Genomic DNA, 17999 nt, shown 5'->3' on the forward strand with positions numbered 1-17999 from the left:
ATAATGTTTACAATATTTTTCTTTTTCTTTGTTTAATTACCGAATGGAAAATGGAAGTTGATCTCGTGCGTGCTATGAGCTTGCTGTGAATCTGCTCTGAATCTGTTGCTAGTCTTGTGTGAGAATGTAGAATACAAGAATACGGGCGTGAGATAAAAATCGTATCAACAAGTGTCAAAGAATGATAAGGAAAACTTATAATTTTTCTTTAATGTCAGTAACGAGAACTAGCAAGATACGACACCTTGCCTAACCTAACCGGTTGTTTGTGGCCCCGGCTCCGGCCCTAGTCTACGTTGATCCCGCATCACATTGTTCTCTTGGTAACGAGCTTCGTCGATTCTAGAGATTCGTGCGAGCTTCCAAGCCAGAGTATAATGATTGTCGATTGTGCCAATCAAGTTGCGCCAGACGATTATAAGTTATCGCGTTGTGGACGAACAACCATGCCACAACGTCCGCCTACATCTCGGAGCGCTAGTGATAACAAGTAATAACAGGTGCGTCAATGTTATCGCATTTAATAGCACACTATCGTAATACATATGTCAGCAATATTTTATCGAGTATCAAGATGCATATCTCTACTCTTCACTTTCACTCCTTTTAGTTTTATTCCCAATACGGTTGACCATTTGTCAGTCGTCAGCCGTTAGTCGTGATCAGTCGCGATTTATCACAACGCTCTAATGCTGAATACTGATGTGTGCTGGTGGCTGATCATAACCGACGTTGTGTATAATCCACGTAACCGACTTGTTGTAGATTGTCGCGATGTCGTGAGTGTTGCAAATTGCAGTTGCGGTGTGATCCTGATGTGCTGGGATCTACAAGATTCAAATTGTGATGCATTGGCGCGTAAGATGCACAAGATGCTAGTGGCTTAATTCGATGGCTCGATCTTGTTTGCAATCGACTTTCGATTTGACTTCTCGATGCAAAGCGAAGCGAAGTGAGCGAGATTTGATTGCTTCGGTTACCATGGCAATCCAATTTGCAAAACATACAAATTCTCTTTTCTTCAAATATACTAAGAACCAAACGGACGGGCACGTAGGCAAGTTAAACGAAAAAAACTACCGTTATTATACCGTTATAAAAAACTATCGTCGTATTATCAATTAGTCAAAGTTTTGTATAAATAATGGCAAATGATGTTCTCAGCAACGGTCGTTTACAAGAAAGTACAGTCGTGCAACGAACAAGAAACAACAGAAGCAAGAGAGGTATTGAATATCATTAACATCAAGAGATGTAAATGTAAACACTCTCGTTTGCAAACACTTCTAAAATTCTCTAATCATCGCGGAGAAACGCAATCGATAGATTGATTTTTTTAACACGCGTATACACGCGTGTTAATTACATGTCTTATCGAATCTTTTCATCAGAAACGAAAATACCTTTTTCCATTTTTTTCTGTTTGTTTTGTTGAGCGCAGCTCCGGATATAGCAGCTATAGAAAATCGTAATTGGTTGTTACATCGACATTACACAAGACATGAGTACAGCTCGTGCAAGTTACTTATCGAGCAAGAATTGGCGAAATCAAATGGCCACGAATATGCTAATTATTTGAAGGTGAGACTGATTATATACAGAATATACGTGTCACCTAACAACACATAATCTTTGCAAAATACAATTCAATTATCATTCTTCTGAAAATATACAGTGCTGAAAATTGAAGCAATAGCTTGGCTATTATCATTATCTGTGATAAATCAGAGAGCGATCTATTCAACAGATATTTTTATTCGTAAAATATATAAAAAATAATTTTGTTTTTCTTGTTCTATGGAACACATTGGCACACATTGGCATGTAACAAGTTATTTATTTTCATAGGGCTTAATTCTAAGAAAAGAGGGCAAGATTCAAGATTCTCTGGATTGCTTTCAAATTGCATACAACGTCAATTTAACAAATGTTGATAACATTAAACAGATAGCAAAATCACTGTAAGTAATACGAATAAAGGAGGGGAGAGGGAGACGGAATTATTTATAAGATTGAATATATGATATGCAATTATTTTGTGTTGCTTCAGATTAATAATAGGAAGTCATAAACGTGCGATAGATGCATATATGGAAGCTGAAAAGATATCTGCTGTACCAGATTGGGAAATATATCATGGTCTTGGCAAGTTATATTTGTCATTTTACAATATAATGTATTGCTCGACACATATTTGCATAGCACACATGCATGTGTGCATACACAAATATGCATAATGAATATACACAAACATATTGGTTTTGTAAAGTTACAGACATATACTAAAAAGTATCTTGGTTCAATATTTCATGCCTAAACAAATGCTTTTTAGTCGCATTCAAACATGCATGTTTTTTTGTTAAGTGGAATTGTGTTTCTTTCATCTAATGTTTATCTTATTTCTTGTTTAGGCGAAGCTTATGTGAAATTGAACCAATTACAAGAGGCTAAAAAACATTTTAAGAGATCTACAGAATTAACCAAAAGGGAATTGCCCAATATTGATCTCGCAAGATTGTATCTCTCGGATGACATGATTCCAGAGGCCAGAAACGCTTATATGGTAGCTTTGAAGTAATATTGTTATAGTTGACTACTATTTTTTGATCACATTTTTTTATGAATACTTTTTCTTACAATTCTTTTTTCTCGTAATATTTTTCTTATTTATATTATATCACTAGTTTTTTTCGATATCGTTTAAACATAATTTTTTTTTTCTTACTCAGTGGAAATCCCCAAAGTATTGATGCAGCGACCGAATTGGGTCTCTTGTATCTTAGAATTGGAAATATGCAACGAGCATTTCAGCAATTTGGAGCAGCTTTGGCTTATTCGTCTAATTGCGTCAAAGCAATTTTACCTATGGCTTATATAATGCAAGTGCGTAAGTTTAGAGAAATAATATTCTTCTCTCTTTAATTTTAATTTTTCTTTAATAATTTCTTTGCAAAGAAATTCAATCGACTGACAATTTGTACGCTTGTCTGTTTTAATTATTTCTACCGTATTAATGTTCAATTGCTCGAATTAGTCGTTTAATTCGTAAAGTACGTTAAAATGTTATTCCATACCGCTTTGCTAATATATCTAAAGAAACATTTCAGGGAAAATATTTCATTATATATATATATATATATATATTTTTTTGATTTTAAAATTTTATTACATATTATGTATTACTTCAGACTTTTTTTTAGAAAGTTTAGTAGAATTTTTTTTTTTACTTTGCTGAACAGAGTGTGTTGCATTTCACAGAATCATCGAGAATACGATGTAGCTTTATCAAAATATAAAATAGCAGCGCAAATTACCCCAGAGTCTTCGATACTTTGGAATAATATTGGAATGTGTTTCTATGCAAAACAAAAATATGTTGCGGTGAGTCTATTTTGTTTTTCTTTGTTCCTTTTTTTATTTTCCTTTGTTCCTCTCTCCGAATATCTCTAACTTGAAGTTGAATGAGTTGAATTATAATAATACTCGTGGACAGGGGAGAGAGAAAGAGAGAGAGAGAGAGAGAGAGAGAGAGAGAGAGAGAGAGAGAGAGCTTTTATAGCCAATGTTCTTTAGATAGTATATTATTGTGTAAGAGCACTGTATACGCGAAAAGAGGAGCAAAAAAAGAACTTTTACTCATATACTTTTCCGCTAGCGAGTTAACTATTCAAAATGAAATGCATATATGATAACATTCAATTTGATTTGGTTGGATAAAAAATCTTATATAGTACATTTACACGGGCTTCTAATTTCGACTTAACAGTGATGTTACAACTCCTACTTAAGTGAATCGCATTTACACATTCAGACTTATCTTACTCCTACCAAAATAGCATAAACTGAAAGTTTAGTTAGTTTAACAACTTTCAAATGAAATGAGTCAAGAATTTTCATTAATACCAATATAAAGTGATGAAAAATTAGATACTTGCTTGTGGTAAGATTATAATCTAAAAGAACGTGACCTTCACTTTTTGGTTTCCATTTCTTTTATTTTTTGATCTCTCCTATATGGCACAAAATATTGAATAACAAACCTGCAAACAATGAAGAGTTAACACATTTAATTTTTATGGTTGGCATTATCGCGGGTGGGGCCCGTTTGACTACGCAATTGCTCCGTTGCAATTGACCCGTTGCAATTGACCACCAGCCACTCATAGCGTTTGAACAGAGAAAAACTCTAGGCACCAGCCGTGAGTGGCTATGGTCAATCGCAACGTGATCAAACGGGACGCTCATTATTGCCATCCTTACACTGCAGTCGTTTACACGTCCTTTTTCCATCGATGTAGTAACTCTAAGCTTCTTCACTAAAGTTATTGTTATGTTATTGTAAATTTGAATTATTATATCGATGTAGTAACTTTATAAAATAGTGTTTACATGGCATCTAACGTCAGTAGTTATAATATCAATGTTATAACTTTATCATAAATCGGATTGTGTAAACATAGTGTCGCGCTTCCGCGGCGGTTACTCGCACACACTCTCACGCGACACGTGTAAATAAATAGAGGCCATACATAAAGAACGAACTTTAATAAACTCAACAATTTACAAAACTCGTTACACCAATTATTATCTTTATAATTATATTTGGTGATCTTAGTTTTATAAAAAGAAAATAAGAAGGGAAGGCGTGTGCCACGATGGGACCCGACTACGAATCAGTCATAAAAATCCGAAATTATTTTGCGAAAAATATCACCTCAGCCAGGAATCGAATCTAGATCTCCTGCTTACTGGGCAGGTATCTTATCCTTTCGACTACAGAGGCATATGATGATATTTATCGCAAATAACGTGTTTAGAATAACACGTCACAATTCAATGACACATATGTACATACACTACAATAATTTTACAATTCCAAAACCTCTCAAAACCGTCTCTGACGAATCTTAGTTGAATCTCTTCAATCAATCAATTCAATAGTCAATAAACAACGGCGCGTTGGCAAGGAATAATCTTCTCAACATTACTCGGGAACGGACTATCGCTTGGCCACAACAATAGTAATAGTCCAGTAGACTATATAGCCACTTGATCGGCCGATATCAATGCTTTGATACAGAGATCTCATCGTATCATTTTGTGATGCACCTTACATATTCGTAGTACGAGCCGAAACATGTGCGAATCGGAAAATGGCTTTATAATTTATTTATAAAATAATTGTTGCTCGCGGTAAGAATAGATTTTGAACGTGCGAAGATGAATCTCTTGTAAGTGGATCAAAATTGAGACATATATTTGTATTGCGTTACCTAATACATAGTTTAATACGACGAGAGTAGATCGGAAAGCGTGATGTCACGTCGCGAGATAGCAGAGACATATTTTGTTTGCAAATTTAAATTTTTTAGGTTTTCGTTATTACTATAACGGATAACACGGAAAGTAATATTCCATATGCGATGTGCTATGTAATATATTGATTTTTATTCTTGAATTGAATATCTGCGCGAATACTCTTTTGGAAACGATGCGATAAAAAAGAAAACATTTAGATTATTACCAAGAAGATTAACACAAGCGAGCATAAAACTAAAGTATTTTTTGGCAATATTTCGCAGGCTATTAGTTCGTTGAAGCGTGCGCATTATTTGAACCCGATGTCTTGCATTCCGTCATGCAACTTGGGAATCGTTTTTCTCACCACTGGCCAACCTGCATCAGCTGCGATTTATCTATGTGCTGCAATTAACGCTGAACCAAAGAATCCTATACCATATCTATTGTTAGGTTGTGAGTAGAAGATAAATTTAGTTTTTGGTTTAGAACTTCATATAAAAATAAGAATAAGGTAGTCAGAAAAAACATATCTTTTTTATGCGAGAGAATTTTGCTATTTCGTTTGAAAACATTTCATTGTGTATGTGTTTTTTTATAATAAAAATCTGTATCCTTGTCTTAGTGGCTTTAAAACGTTTGGATGATCTAGAAGGCGCCGAAAGATCATTAACGAAAGCACATGCATTAGCTCCTCAGGATCCGTTAATATTGATTAATTATGCTGTGGTACTGGATGCTCATCGTAAACAAGCTAACGCTACTGAGATTTTAATATTACTTAATGATATTATGGCTGTTGTTGAAGTCGATGCACAGGTATTTAATTTAAAAAAATTACATGTGTACAATTGGATGTTGTGGATTAATTATAAAATTATATATCAATATATTATGACACAGATATCACAGATGGCAAAGAAGTTGTCAAAGAAATTACAACACGAAAGAGCAGAATTGAATATCGATCAAGATATGACAACAGAGGGGTATGAAAAATGATGATTGAGTAGTGACGAAGTTTAAAAGTCTTGCCATTTGTCATGCGAAGCATGCGTTATTTGAGAGATTTTAAAAAAGAGCTAAAAAAAATAATTTATCATCTAAATATTATAATCAATATTATCATCAATTCTTATTAGAGAATATGCATAATTTTTTTATACAAATGAGATACGATGAATTAATAATTAATGACACATGTCGCATTCATTTGCGTTAAAAGATATATGCACATTTAGAATAAATAAGAGGATAAAATTATAAAATCAGATAAAGAAATTAATTATGTACACAAGCGAGAAAAGAATGCGCGTATCAAGAGATTATATAATTTATTTATTGAATTACAAGAGCTTGTAATTGCATATATATTTAAGACTGCTGAGTACTCATTAAGAACTCTGCGTTAACGATACCGACGTACTGTCGCAATGAAAAATAGGCTGCGTTCAGCAGAGAAAGCAGATCAGTGAGCATTCAGTGATTCTTTATTATGATTGGTTTCTACACTTATATTCAACGAAGATTTAAAGGCAAGGACCAATCATATTGAAAAATCACTGAGCGCTCACTGATCTGCTTTCTCTGCTGAACGCAGCCATAGAAGCTCATTTGATAATTATTCAGTTTAACCCTCCTCAGCGCGAAAATGGATAAAATTATGCTTCGACGCGTTTTTGCACAAAACGGATGAATCTGGCAGAAAAAGTATCACTCTACCCCGCGAACCGAGATATTAATCATTAAAATTAATCAATTTCAAGGTTACGAAGTCTATCATATCGATGTAATGCAATTGAGGCTGCGTTCCGATATTCGCTGCCAGTACTGAAAATATATAGGGTTTGTTTTTTATTCCCACACTAGGGCTGCACTAGAACTGAACTGACCTGAACTAATGCAAGCTAGAATTGACGAGTGTAAGCATGCAGCTAAGAAATAGAAAACGATTTAGTGTAAGAAAGAAATGACATCCCATATTATCTGTATGGAAATATTAGACTCGTCTTTTGACGAAGACAAATTATTTATTAAAAATTACTTATTAATTACTTATTTAATAAAGTATGACTTTTTTATGTTATTTTATGTTATTGAAATGTAAATATTAAAATCTTTTAGGTCTCAAGAGAAATTCTTATTTTCACATAATTACTGTTTAAATATCACTTAATTATGACCATAAATACTAAATTTAGATGGGCAATCTTAATACCTTCGGAGATACATGTGACATATTCATTTTCATTTATGAGAATCTTTCTTGCGCTCTTTTTTTATAATTTCTTTATTGTTTGCCATTTCTACTTTTTCTTCCTCTGATTATTTCCTTCATACACATTTTGGGTAATATATACAGTATGGAATGTTAGACGGAAGCGGAAAGAATATTGTGCAAAAGTCCGATTTATCGAAGTGTCTTTTATTGTGATTTAAGAACATGTTTGTATACGTCGGTCGAATCTCCCGTCCGTTCCATATCAGTTCTCTGCCCTACTTTTCTCCTTCGAAATTATTCTAAAATAAATATCTTAATTCTTACAAACAAATACAATTTCGAAGGAGAACCTGTTTGCTATTATTGTTTGTCTCTTGTCTATTGTTTTGATCGTTAAACGATCGAATAATTCGAAACGTAATTTCGAATTATGTTTTTCAATCCGCAGGAATTCGGTATTACAAAGACTTAAAAATAACGATCATGGAATATATGTCTAGTTCTGAATAATACAAAAAGAAATAGGCGGAGCCCGTTTGACTGTTGCAATTGACTACCAGCCACTCATAGCGTTTGAACAGAGGAAAACCTCTAGGCACCAGCCGTTGTGAGTGACTGGTCAATCGCAACGTGATTAAACGGGACGCTCCCAAAATAAATTATTACAAGAGAATATAGAAAATAAATCTATTCTGTTGACCTGGTATCAGATGAATACATGCAACGTCTTCGTATTTGTCTGTATTTAGTGCTATTCTCTGAGAATAGATAATTCGGCGAAATCCAAATATTGTCGAAAAAATGTGGCCGTGAGAATCATGACGATATAATCGTCACAACATAAATCATTTTAATATGATATAAAATCTTTATAATAAAAAAAATAACTTCAAAAAAATTTCAAGCATTTGTAAGATATTAAACAGTAAGTATAAATTTAAAAACAGATATGTAATATTTATATATAATATTATTAATTATTATGCATTAGCGTTCGATTTTCTAATCTACAAATTTTCTACAAATTTAATATTTAATTAATACTGTTTTCTAAACAGTGAATGCCGATAATTTTAACTTGTATATCTCAAGTATTATGTAAAATATATAAACAATATCAATGAGATATTGAAATTTATATTCTAAGAAAGTTTCTTCTTTCATATTTACAGATTAATATTTTATGATGTTCAAAATTACCGCTACTGATTGAATTCCGTTTGCTCTGCACTGTTTGCACTGACTCTAAACTCAGTGCAGCCAGTTCAGTGAACTTGTGCATTAAATTTTATTGTACTGGAATAACGAACAGTATCATTGACGTCATTTCGGGAATAAAAAAACGCTTTAGTATACACTTCTTGCACTAGTTCAAGAAGTTCAGGAATAAAAAACAAAGTTCCTATAATATAATAAAACTCATATAATAAAACCCAATCAAGTCACGTATATTATAGATTTTCAGTACTGACAGTGAATATCGGAACGCAGCCTGAGTATGCGCAGTGGTCATGTTTGCATGCTCGGTGATCACCTTTGAGATGGAGGAATTGTCTATATTTCCTATAAATCGAAAGTGTATCCAAAGTATATGCGAGAGAGAAAGATATATGAGTGATACTCGTCTCTGCACATGCGTCAAAATCATAAGCAATAGCTTATTCACTGAAATTGATGAGAATTATCTGCTGATATATTTGACCATAATTATTTATCAACATTGACAGTATTCAGTCCATATGTAACGACGTACTTAAATATATCAATGGATTTGTGTAAGAAAGTTATTAGGACATATTTGTCACATTTGTGCAACTTTTGTCATTGCAAAATCGATTGACTCAATTTTGATTATTGTCAAAAACAAAGATAATTTAATTTTTCTTTCGGATGATGTCATAAAAATAACACAATGCTCTGAAGCAGTTATTCGATCAAATTATATATAATTAAATAATTTTATAATATAATTTGCACTAGAAAAAATATTAAAACAATTGTGACTATGAAAGTGTTTAACGATGTCATTCAGTGTTTAATGATAGCGCAATGACAGAACACATTTTGCAGCAAGATGTGTTTGACAACCATAAAACGCAACTTATTAAAAGTACAATTGTAATTTATGTTAATTTGCGTTTATTCCATGAAGTAAAGTGCGCTATCGATTCAATACACAAAGATATATTAAGTTTACAAAATTGATTTATTTTAAACATCAATAAAAATTATTTTTTTGTATTATAATGGTATATATTAATATTTATTTAATATTTCACTATTACATATATAACCTATATAACATCATTTATGACAGTTCTTGTCACCTATTGTTCTTCACATCACACTATATATTGCTTGCCTATAGTATCTGTCAATTTCGACGCATGCGCAGAAAGGACGAGTATTATTCGTATATCTTTCTCTTTCGTATATACTTTGGACACTTTTGGTGCCAATATTTCCCCTCCATGTCTATATACTCAAAGAATTATACACGCTAAACATCATGTTGGTCTCTTGCCCTAAAAAGTCAATACTAAAAATGTAAAAAATGTTAAAAAATATTTGCTGCATAGACATACATAGGGAACACTTTTATTTTCTATTCTTTGCTATGTGTTGAAAGTTGTAAACCGATGTGGAATCATACGTTTTGCAAAGTACGTATAAAGTAAGTATAATTTAAGCATAATTTTATCCATTTTCGCGCTGAGGAGGGCTAAACTGAATAATTACCATAAATATTTTGCGAGATATACCTTATAAAGTTATTTTTACAAATTTTTTTTTGTTAAATATACGTGCTCAATTTGATGCTGGTTCACACCTGGCCAATTGTTTATAATTTTGAGTTTGAACAATTGTTTGAAGTTTATGCGAAATTGCCATGACATGGTGCATTATAAGATAAAGTTTATGCTGCCATTTAATAGCGCTCCCAAAATATCGATTAGCTCCTCGAATTTGTAATAACAGTACAAAAAATAAACGATCACCCAGAACCATGGAAATCTACGATGTCTTGAAGAATTTCCGTCGTAAAAAATAGCAACAGCATTGCTATAAGCATCTTCGTTCTGATTGCTTGTCAGATTTATTTGTCCTCTGCAGGTATTTATCCTCTTTATTATGAAGTGAAAATCCATCGCAATTTTCGAGATCCGAGATAATATTGATTTAACGATCTTTACAACGTAATGATTGGAGCTTTTCAAAATCTCTTTGTTGTTCTAAATAAAGAGGGATAAGTATCAAAACGCAATACATATTTATATTATACATAATATACGGTAATACATATAATGATCAAAAAAATAATTTATCTTTTTCGCTTTATCTGTAAAGAACTTTTGTCAGCCAGCGAATAATAACAGTGAGAAGACATGATAGAAACGACTTAACGACTATACCGAATACTCAGAAATTTAATCAATATAGAAAATTTTTGTTAATAGAATAATTGGTGTCTACGTGATACAATCTTTAGGTTTGTTCTTTTCCTCTGCACTGGGATTGTACTAGTACTGTATTGGAACTGGTGGAGGACAACATAAATTTCACAAGTGCAAATGTACGGATAGAGATGAAAAAAACGCTACAGAACAATAATCAACATGGCGCATTATATCATTGTAATTATCAAAAAATTATTTGAGTTTTCAGATGAAGAAAAAGAAATTTTTATTATATTATTATTATATCACCATTAGAACCACCTGTTTTAGATAATAAAGATGCTTTAGATGGTACATTATATATTGTGAATTTGATTTGTATTAACAATATAAAATCTTAATAATAATATATGTTATTACACACACACACACACACACACACACACACACACACACACACACACACACACACACACACACACACACACACACACACACACACACACACACACACACACACACATATAGAGTGTCCCATTTTAAGTGATATGGTCGATTATCTCGCGAATCGATGATTTTATTGAAAAATTTTTCGAACGAAAGTTGTATGGCTTGAAGAGGACACATGATGGAAATGTGGACTTGACCTTGAATAATCTTGTCAAAATCAGATCATTAATGTTTTTTAAAATGGAAACCCCCTATTTTTTATTACATATTCTTGTAGCTTATCTCAAGAGCTTTCCAAAACACTATAATAAAGTTATTTTTCGTTAAGTACTTATTAAGTTATAAGGCAAGACCGATCACTGATCTAGCCAACTAAGGCAAGACCGATCACTGATCCGGTCAACTAAGGCAAGACCGATCACTGATCCGGCCAACTAAGGCGCATGCATATATAACGCCGGCGGTACTGTAACTTTCAAGCTCCATAACTCGGAAAGTACTGTAAGAATTAGACGACCGTAAGCGATCATGAAAGAGATTCGGAATATAAATATAAACAGCTAACAGAGAGGAGCCGTCGTGGTCGTGCAGACTAAGTGTCGGATTGGTAGACGAGGGATCCCGAGTTCAAATCCAGTCGGTCTCCGTTAATTTTTTCCGAATCTAATAGATATCTTTCAATCTCAGAAGTGGGATTCAGCCTATGTTACCTCAGAGAAGATACAGCCTATGTTATCTGACAGGTCGATCGTTCAAAAGTGAACGGAAAAAGTCGGGGGTAGTACTCCAAAGTCGTGTCGGTCGTTCAAAAAGTGAACGGAAAAAAGTCGCGGAGTAGTACTCCAAAGTCGTGTCGGTCGTTCAAGAAGTGATCGAAGTCGGGAACAGAAGCTCCAAGTTTCGGATAAAAGTCCGATAGAGGAAGACTCGGTACATTCGGGACGAATGTAATACCAGAATGGTCGAACTGTAAGAGTTAGACGACCGTAAGCGGTCATGAAAGAGATTCGGAATATAAACAGCTAACAGAGAGGAACCGTCGTGGTCGTGCAGACCAAGTGTCGGATTGGTAGACGAGGGATCCCGAGTTCAAATCCAGTCGGTCTCCGTTAATTTTTTCCGAATCTAATAGATATCTTTCAGTACTGAGTGCATGCGTGCGCGCGTGCGAGGGTGTGGGCGAGCAGGCGTGCGTGCGTGCGAAATATATCTAATATATTTTTGTCTTTATTTTATCTGCATTCCTTCTCAATTTATATCCATTTACTTTTACAAAAAGTGTTCTAAAAAATAAATTCATTTTCTACAGAAATAAATTCAAAACTAATGTATATTTCTATTAATGTAGCTTAGTTTTAATATTGGTTTAACTTTCTTTTTGCCTTTTTTTAGTTCTAAGAATTAAATTGAGATTAAAGTTAACTTACATTAGTAGAAATGAATATTAGCTTTATTTCTGTACAGAATAATTGTTTAATCAAATTGACATCAAACATCATAATAACAGTCAGAATCACTATCGAGATATTAGACATTTTGCAGTTATGTAGGTATCATTTTGCCATCATTTTAATCTCTTTTTGACATCATATTTTTGATCAATTTGATGAAATATTGATGACATCATTTTAACTAAGTTGTTTTCACTGGATAATCACTTACATTTATTGCGACTTAACTACGTATTACATATTAACCTAACTATACTAAGAGCTACGCAATTATTGTTTCAGGCTATTTCTACGCTATTTTTCGTCCAGATGGGATATTTTCACCAATCTTTTTAACTGGTCGGACGAGAGAATTGTGTTGAGCGGACGTGCGTTCAAATTGAAATCAGGTATGTTTTTTATCACATATCTATTGTTTCCAAGCGCTTTTGCTATTAGATACGGCCCTTTGTACTTTGCTTTTAATTTCGTATTAGCACCTGGTTTTACTCGTGTCTCGCGGATAAGTACGTATTCGCCTGCTTGGAATTCGGTAGGTTTTCTGACCGTGCGTAACAATATTCTTTGTGTAGTGACGAATTTTTTCAGTCGCTGTAAGAGCTACGTCATGCGCTTTTTGTCTTTCAGCTTCTAAGTCTGCGTCTATTTCTGCGAACTCCCTAATAAATTGAGCCAATGAAAATCTGAATGAGATCGCTGTTCGAACATCAACTTTGACGGTGACGCCTTAATACTAGAATGGTAAGTGTTGTTCATAATATATTGCACCACAGTATTTAATTTCTCATTCCACTCTATCGGCTCGTTTAACAATTTAGTTAAAGTACTTTTTACAAATCGATTCATTCTCTCTGCCATCCCATTCGCCCAGGGCGCAGCCACCGCAATATTGCCTTTCTATTAATTTGATTTTTTTTCTTCTTAATTTGATTTTTTTCTATGAATTCACGGAATTCATTTGATGTGAATATCGTTCCCCTATCCGACACTATTTCAGTCGGGTTACCAAATGTAGCGAATATATTTTTGAAAGCTCTAACTATCTCTTTCGTCGAGGTTGACTTGACTGTGTGCAACCAGGAAAAACGAGAGAATGCATCAACAATTATTAATATATGTGTGGCGTTTGGTGAGGAGCGTTGTCCACGATATGGTGAATTTGATGACGGAAAAAGATGTTAGCGGTGGGATTCGAAACCTAGGTCCTCAGGTGTCTAAGACTGAGCGCGCTACCACTGCGCCATGCGGGCCATGGTTCTTTTCGTGGATGTCTTGCTAGGTATTAGTTGTGTGAGCGGGGGACCGCCACATATGTTTAAACTCGTCGCTCGTTTCTTGTGACGGCCCGAAATGATCTATATGTATTATCTGCATTACAGATGCAGGAGTGGGGTACAACGACGTCTCCCTTTCGAAACGGTTCATAGAATCATTGGCCATAATACAGGTAAGACAATTTTCGATATGCTCATTTACCCGTCTGCGCATACCGGGAAACCAAAAACATTCTTTTATGCCTTGCAAAGTCTTTTCTGTTCCAACATGTGCCATCTGTTGTGATGTGCGCGTATTATAATATATTAGAAATCATTGCTTTCGGAACAATAAATTTCAAACCGTCATTATTTTTTCTATAAACTAGACCGTCGACTAGTCTGAATTTGTCATCGTACAACTTTAAAGCGGTAATTCTGAAAGGTAAGTGTCCATCTCGCAATTCTTAGATTTAAGTTAGTTTTATTAACCGCATAAACCAACGCGTTGCAATCGGTAACTATTGTAAAATTTAAACCATATAGATAAAAATGGAATCTTTCAACCGTACTATCGCTAGCACTTCGAGTTCATAACTATGAGAATTTTTTTCAGCTCGATTTGTAGTCTGACTGAAATAAGCAGTTGCCGCCCAATTACCATTCCATTGTTTCTACAATAATATCGCTCCGAGCCCCAAATGACTGGCATCGGTATGCAGTTCGGTTTCCGCAGCGGGATTATATAATGCTAATGTCGGAAACGAGATAAATTCTTTTATTAGACGTTCGAATGATTCAATATACGGTTCGTCAAACTTAAATTCTATTTCTTTTCTTAAAAAGTTTTGTAACGATCTTGCTTTAATCAAAAAGTCTTTTATAAATTTACAAAAATAACTCGCTAAACCTAAGAATCTTTGAACTTCGTGAACGTTTCATTGGACGTTTAAAATTTTGTACAGCCTCCGTATGACGCGGGTTAAGCGTAATTTCCGATTCCATAATTCTATACCTCAAGAATTCAATTTCTTTACACAAAAACTGACATTTCGAGTAATTCAAGAAACTTGGAATTTGTATTTTTTTAGACACGTCAAAGTTTCCGATAGAACGACAAGAATCTGGTCTACTATTTCAGAATGAGAATGTCGTCGATGTAGACAATAATTTTTTCGTCACGGATAAGCGTATCGAGGATTTGTATAAGACGCATTTGGAATTCCGCAGGAGCTTCCGAATACCTAAACAGTAAGTATTTGTATTCGTATTGTTCTTCGGGCGAAAGCAAAATATTTCGTGTCGTCTTCATGTACTCTTATATGATGGAATCCGTCCTTGAGATCTAACAAAGTGAAAACTTGTCGTATAATCTAGATAAACAGTCTTCAATTATAGGAAATGGATACTTTTGTTTAATGACTCTTGAATTTAACGGTCTTAAATCCACGCACAGTCTAATCGTTCTGTTTTTCTTTTTTACAGGAATTATTGCACAATAGGGAAAGATATTCGACTGGATAATTTTCAGTTTTAATAAGTCGTCGATTATTTCTCGGATCTGCAGTCGTTCGACATGAGCAAAACGTCGCGGTGCGAAGACATAAATTGAATTGTCCTTCAAATGGACGCGGACAGAATAATCGTCTTCAGATATGATTTTTGAATTTTCTATGGCCAATATTTCCTCCATCAATCGTTTTTTATTTTCTAGATTAAAATCTATATCGCAGTTTCGCTAATTATCGATTCCAGACCCCCGAGTCTTCTACGTAGAGAGAGAGATTATCAAGAAGATTTACCTCTGCTCTCGTCTCATCAACCTCCGTCTCTCTTAATTTATATATTAAAATAAGTTTCTCTTTCTATAAAGTCTCGATCGACAATCAAATCTCCGTGGAATGCTTTTTCTTTTATAATATATAGACTCACATTGAATTTCGATCCGCTAATAAATTAATTGTCAAATCAACTTGCACCATATCAATAATATTCAATGGTGCCTTATTTAAGTTAACTCATCGATCTGCGGACAAAAGAAGATTAATATACGGTTTAATATGAAACTCGTAAATGTTATAACTAACAAATGAAATTGGACTTCTAGTGTCCATTAACGTAAATTACATTCTTTGTTACAGATAGAACATTTATTTGCACGTGTGGTTTGGCTCTAACCGATCGCCGTCTTCTGCCACAACCAATGCCACAGCATTCGTGTCCTCAGATACTGCCGTTACTGTCTGCACCATCTGCTGCTGACGAGCGCCAGGAGTTCTTCTCCGCTGCCGTAAGGTTGGACAATCGATGTCTCTTCCCCTTGCAGAGGAAGCAGGTAAATTCACTTCTACAAATTTTATATGAGTGCCCTTTTCTGCCACAGTTTCTGCAAGCACTGTCTCTTGATTTACTAGTGCTCACGAACGCGAATGATTTCTTCTCAATGTCTATTCTTCTTTCAGTAATATTCCTCATTTTCTCCAGGAATATATTCAGTAAAGTGTCCGCAATGGAGAGCGCAGTGGCCCTTAAAGCACTCTGTGTCACCTCGCTTATTAACAAGTGGATGACGTCTCTGGTAAGTAAATCTAATTGTTTTAATAGTGCCATTTTTGCGATTACTTATTGGTCAAATGTCTCTCTGCTTCCATTTATGTGCCTCGACTTTTTGCATGACCTTGTAAAAAGGCACTTTCTTTCCAAAAACTTTAATTAATTCTGGTTTAAGACCAAACCACGACTCAATGGCTGCTCCACTTTGAATGTCGTACCGTCGTGCAAATCTTATTAACTTACTTGAAGCTGCCGCTTACTTTATCAACTTGTTGGATCCATGCATTTACGTTCTTATTTTCAGAGCCTCCGAACTTCGGAATCTGGGACACTAGCCACGTTACGGCACTTCCCGTCGACAGATTCTCAGCGAACAGCATCGACTGTATTTTTTGGGCGGGTGAGGATCCCATCGGCGAGGCGATGGGACCCTGCTCAGATCTCGGATTTTCCGATACGTTATTCTCTGCGTGTAACATTGATGACGGTCTCCTCGTCATGATGCTATTCGATCTCATTTGTTGCAGTACCTGGTTCATAAAACTCTTGTTGACTTCTCTGCATTTCTTTTTGTTGCAGGAGGATCATCTCGGCCATCTGGGACAACACCTGTTGGAACACGGCCATCGTTAACGGCTGCCCTGCTGCTGATATCTCCGCCGCTCCCTCGTGCTCTTCACGAGCAAACTCGGTTGATCCGTGCTTCTGCAGATGCGATAAAATCGCATCGATGAGGACTATCTTATCCTTCGACACTGGGAGGCGGAATCGCTTCGCTTTCTTCTGGAGTTGCTTCAAGGTTGCTCTTTCGTAGAGTACCCGATCCATTGCCCGAGTTTTTGGCATCGCTTTCGTCAGTGGACCACGCACTGCTCCAGATTGCCGAACACCGAACCGACTTTTGCGCGATTAACTTTTGTGCGAGTAGGCTGAATCCTACTTCTGATATCCTAACAGCACATGATATCATACGAATATTCTATATTTATACTAAACGTACTGTGATACCAAATATACTAAGATTATTCGTATAAAATCTGTGTAGAATATCATTTGTTGTATATTTTCAGGATATACTCAGACTATAGCAAATAAACTTTGCTATATATATTGAATTACTGAGATAATACTGAATTTATTCAAAATATCCCAAATATACTCCAGATAATGCGAATATAAGAAAACATCTTGAAATATACTGGTGGAGATATCTCAAGATCATGTCATTATGACGATGATTTAAGATCATTTTTCGTCATTCGACGTCAGGGTATTAAAAAAATAATATAAAATAAACATAATATTTGTCACGAAATATTATCATCATAAACATATCATCATAAACACAATTGTCATTTAATCGTGATTTTTAAGT

The 17999-nt window shown here is 34.6% G+C and overlaps 2 protein-coding genes across 21 annotated transcripts in view; one reads left to right on the forward strand and one right to left on the reverse strand.

Annotated features, from left to right (window-relative positions):
- Positions 1–400, reverse strand: part of LOC105433660 (solute carrier family 35 member F5) — a 152600-nt gene extending 152200 nt beyond the window's left edge. Inside the window, exons 1-2 of one of the 4 annotated variants that reach the window (XM_089071641.1) lie at positions 245–312; positions 41–113 (exon numbers count right to left, since the gene is read on the reverse strand). The gene's annotated coding sequence lies outside the window, so the exon portion shown is untranslated. Of the gene's footprint in view, positions 1–40; positions 177–244 lie in introns of those variants that run through there. The other 3 variants (XM_089071651.1, XM_089071648.1, XM_011649071.3) reach the window with 3 other exon arrangements.
- A 683-nt stretch (positions 401–1083) lies between these two features.
- On the forward strand, positions 1084–17660 carry BBS4 (Bardet-Biedl syndrome 4). Of its 17 annotated transcripts, none has more exons than XM_089071747.1 (21): positions 1084–1226; positions 1442–1581; positions 1849–1961; positions 2051–2145; positions 2412–2574; positions 2730–2883; positions 3259–3381; positions 5583–5754; positions 5924–6117; positions 6202–6287; positions 13101–13207; positions 13295–13350; positions 13446–13559; positions 13899–14097; positions 14198–14265; positions 14461–14516; positions 14688–14879; positions 15163–15322; positions 16213–16406; positions 16556–16649; positions 16929–17660. In XM_089071747.1, the coding sequence occupies exons 1-13, from the start codon at positions 1145–1147 to the stop codon at positions 13479–13481; spliced, it is 1521 nt and encodes a 506-aa protein (XP_088927873.1). In that variant the 5' UTR covers positions 1084–1144; the 3' UTR covers positions 13482–13559; positions 13899–14097; positions 14198–14265; positions 14461–14516; positions 14688–14879; positions 15163–15322; positions 16213–16406; positions 16556–16649; positions 16929–17660. The 17 variants fall into 17 exon arrangements, with proteins under 17 accessions (XP_088927873.1, XP_088927884.1, XP_088927851.1 ...); XM_089071758.1 differs by having other exon boundaries at positions 14688–14785; XM_089071725.1 differs by lacking the exon at positions 14688–14879 and adding an exon at positions 15557–16140.
- Positions 17661–17999: the final 339 nt, after the last annotated feature.

The sequence above is a fragment of the Pogonomyrmex barbatus genome, unplaced genomic scaffold (assembly GCF_055798465.1).
Source record: "Pogonomyrmex barbatus isolate J1 unplaced genomic scaffold, ASM5579846v1 scaffold1, whole genome shotgun sequence".
NCBI classification, from domain to species: domain Eukaryota; kingdom Metazoa; phylum Arthropoda; class Insecta; order Hymenoptera; family Formicidae; genus Pogonomyrmex; species Pogonomyrmex barbatus.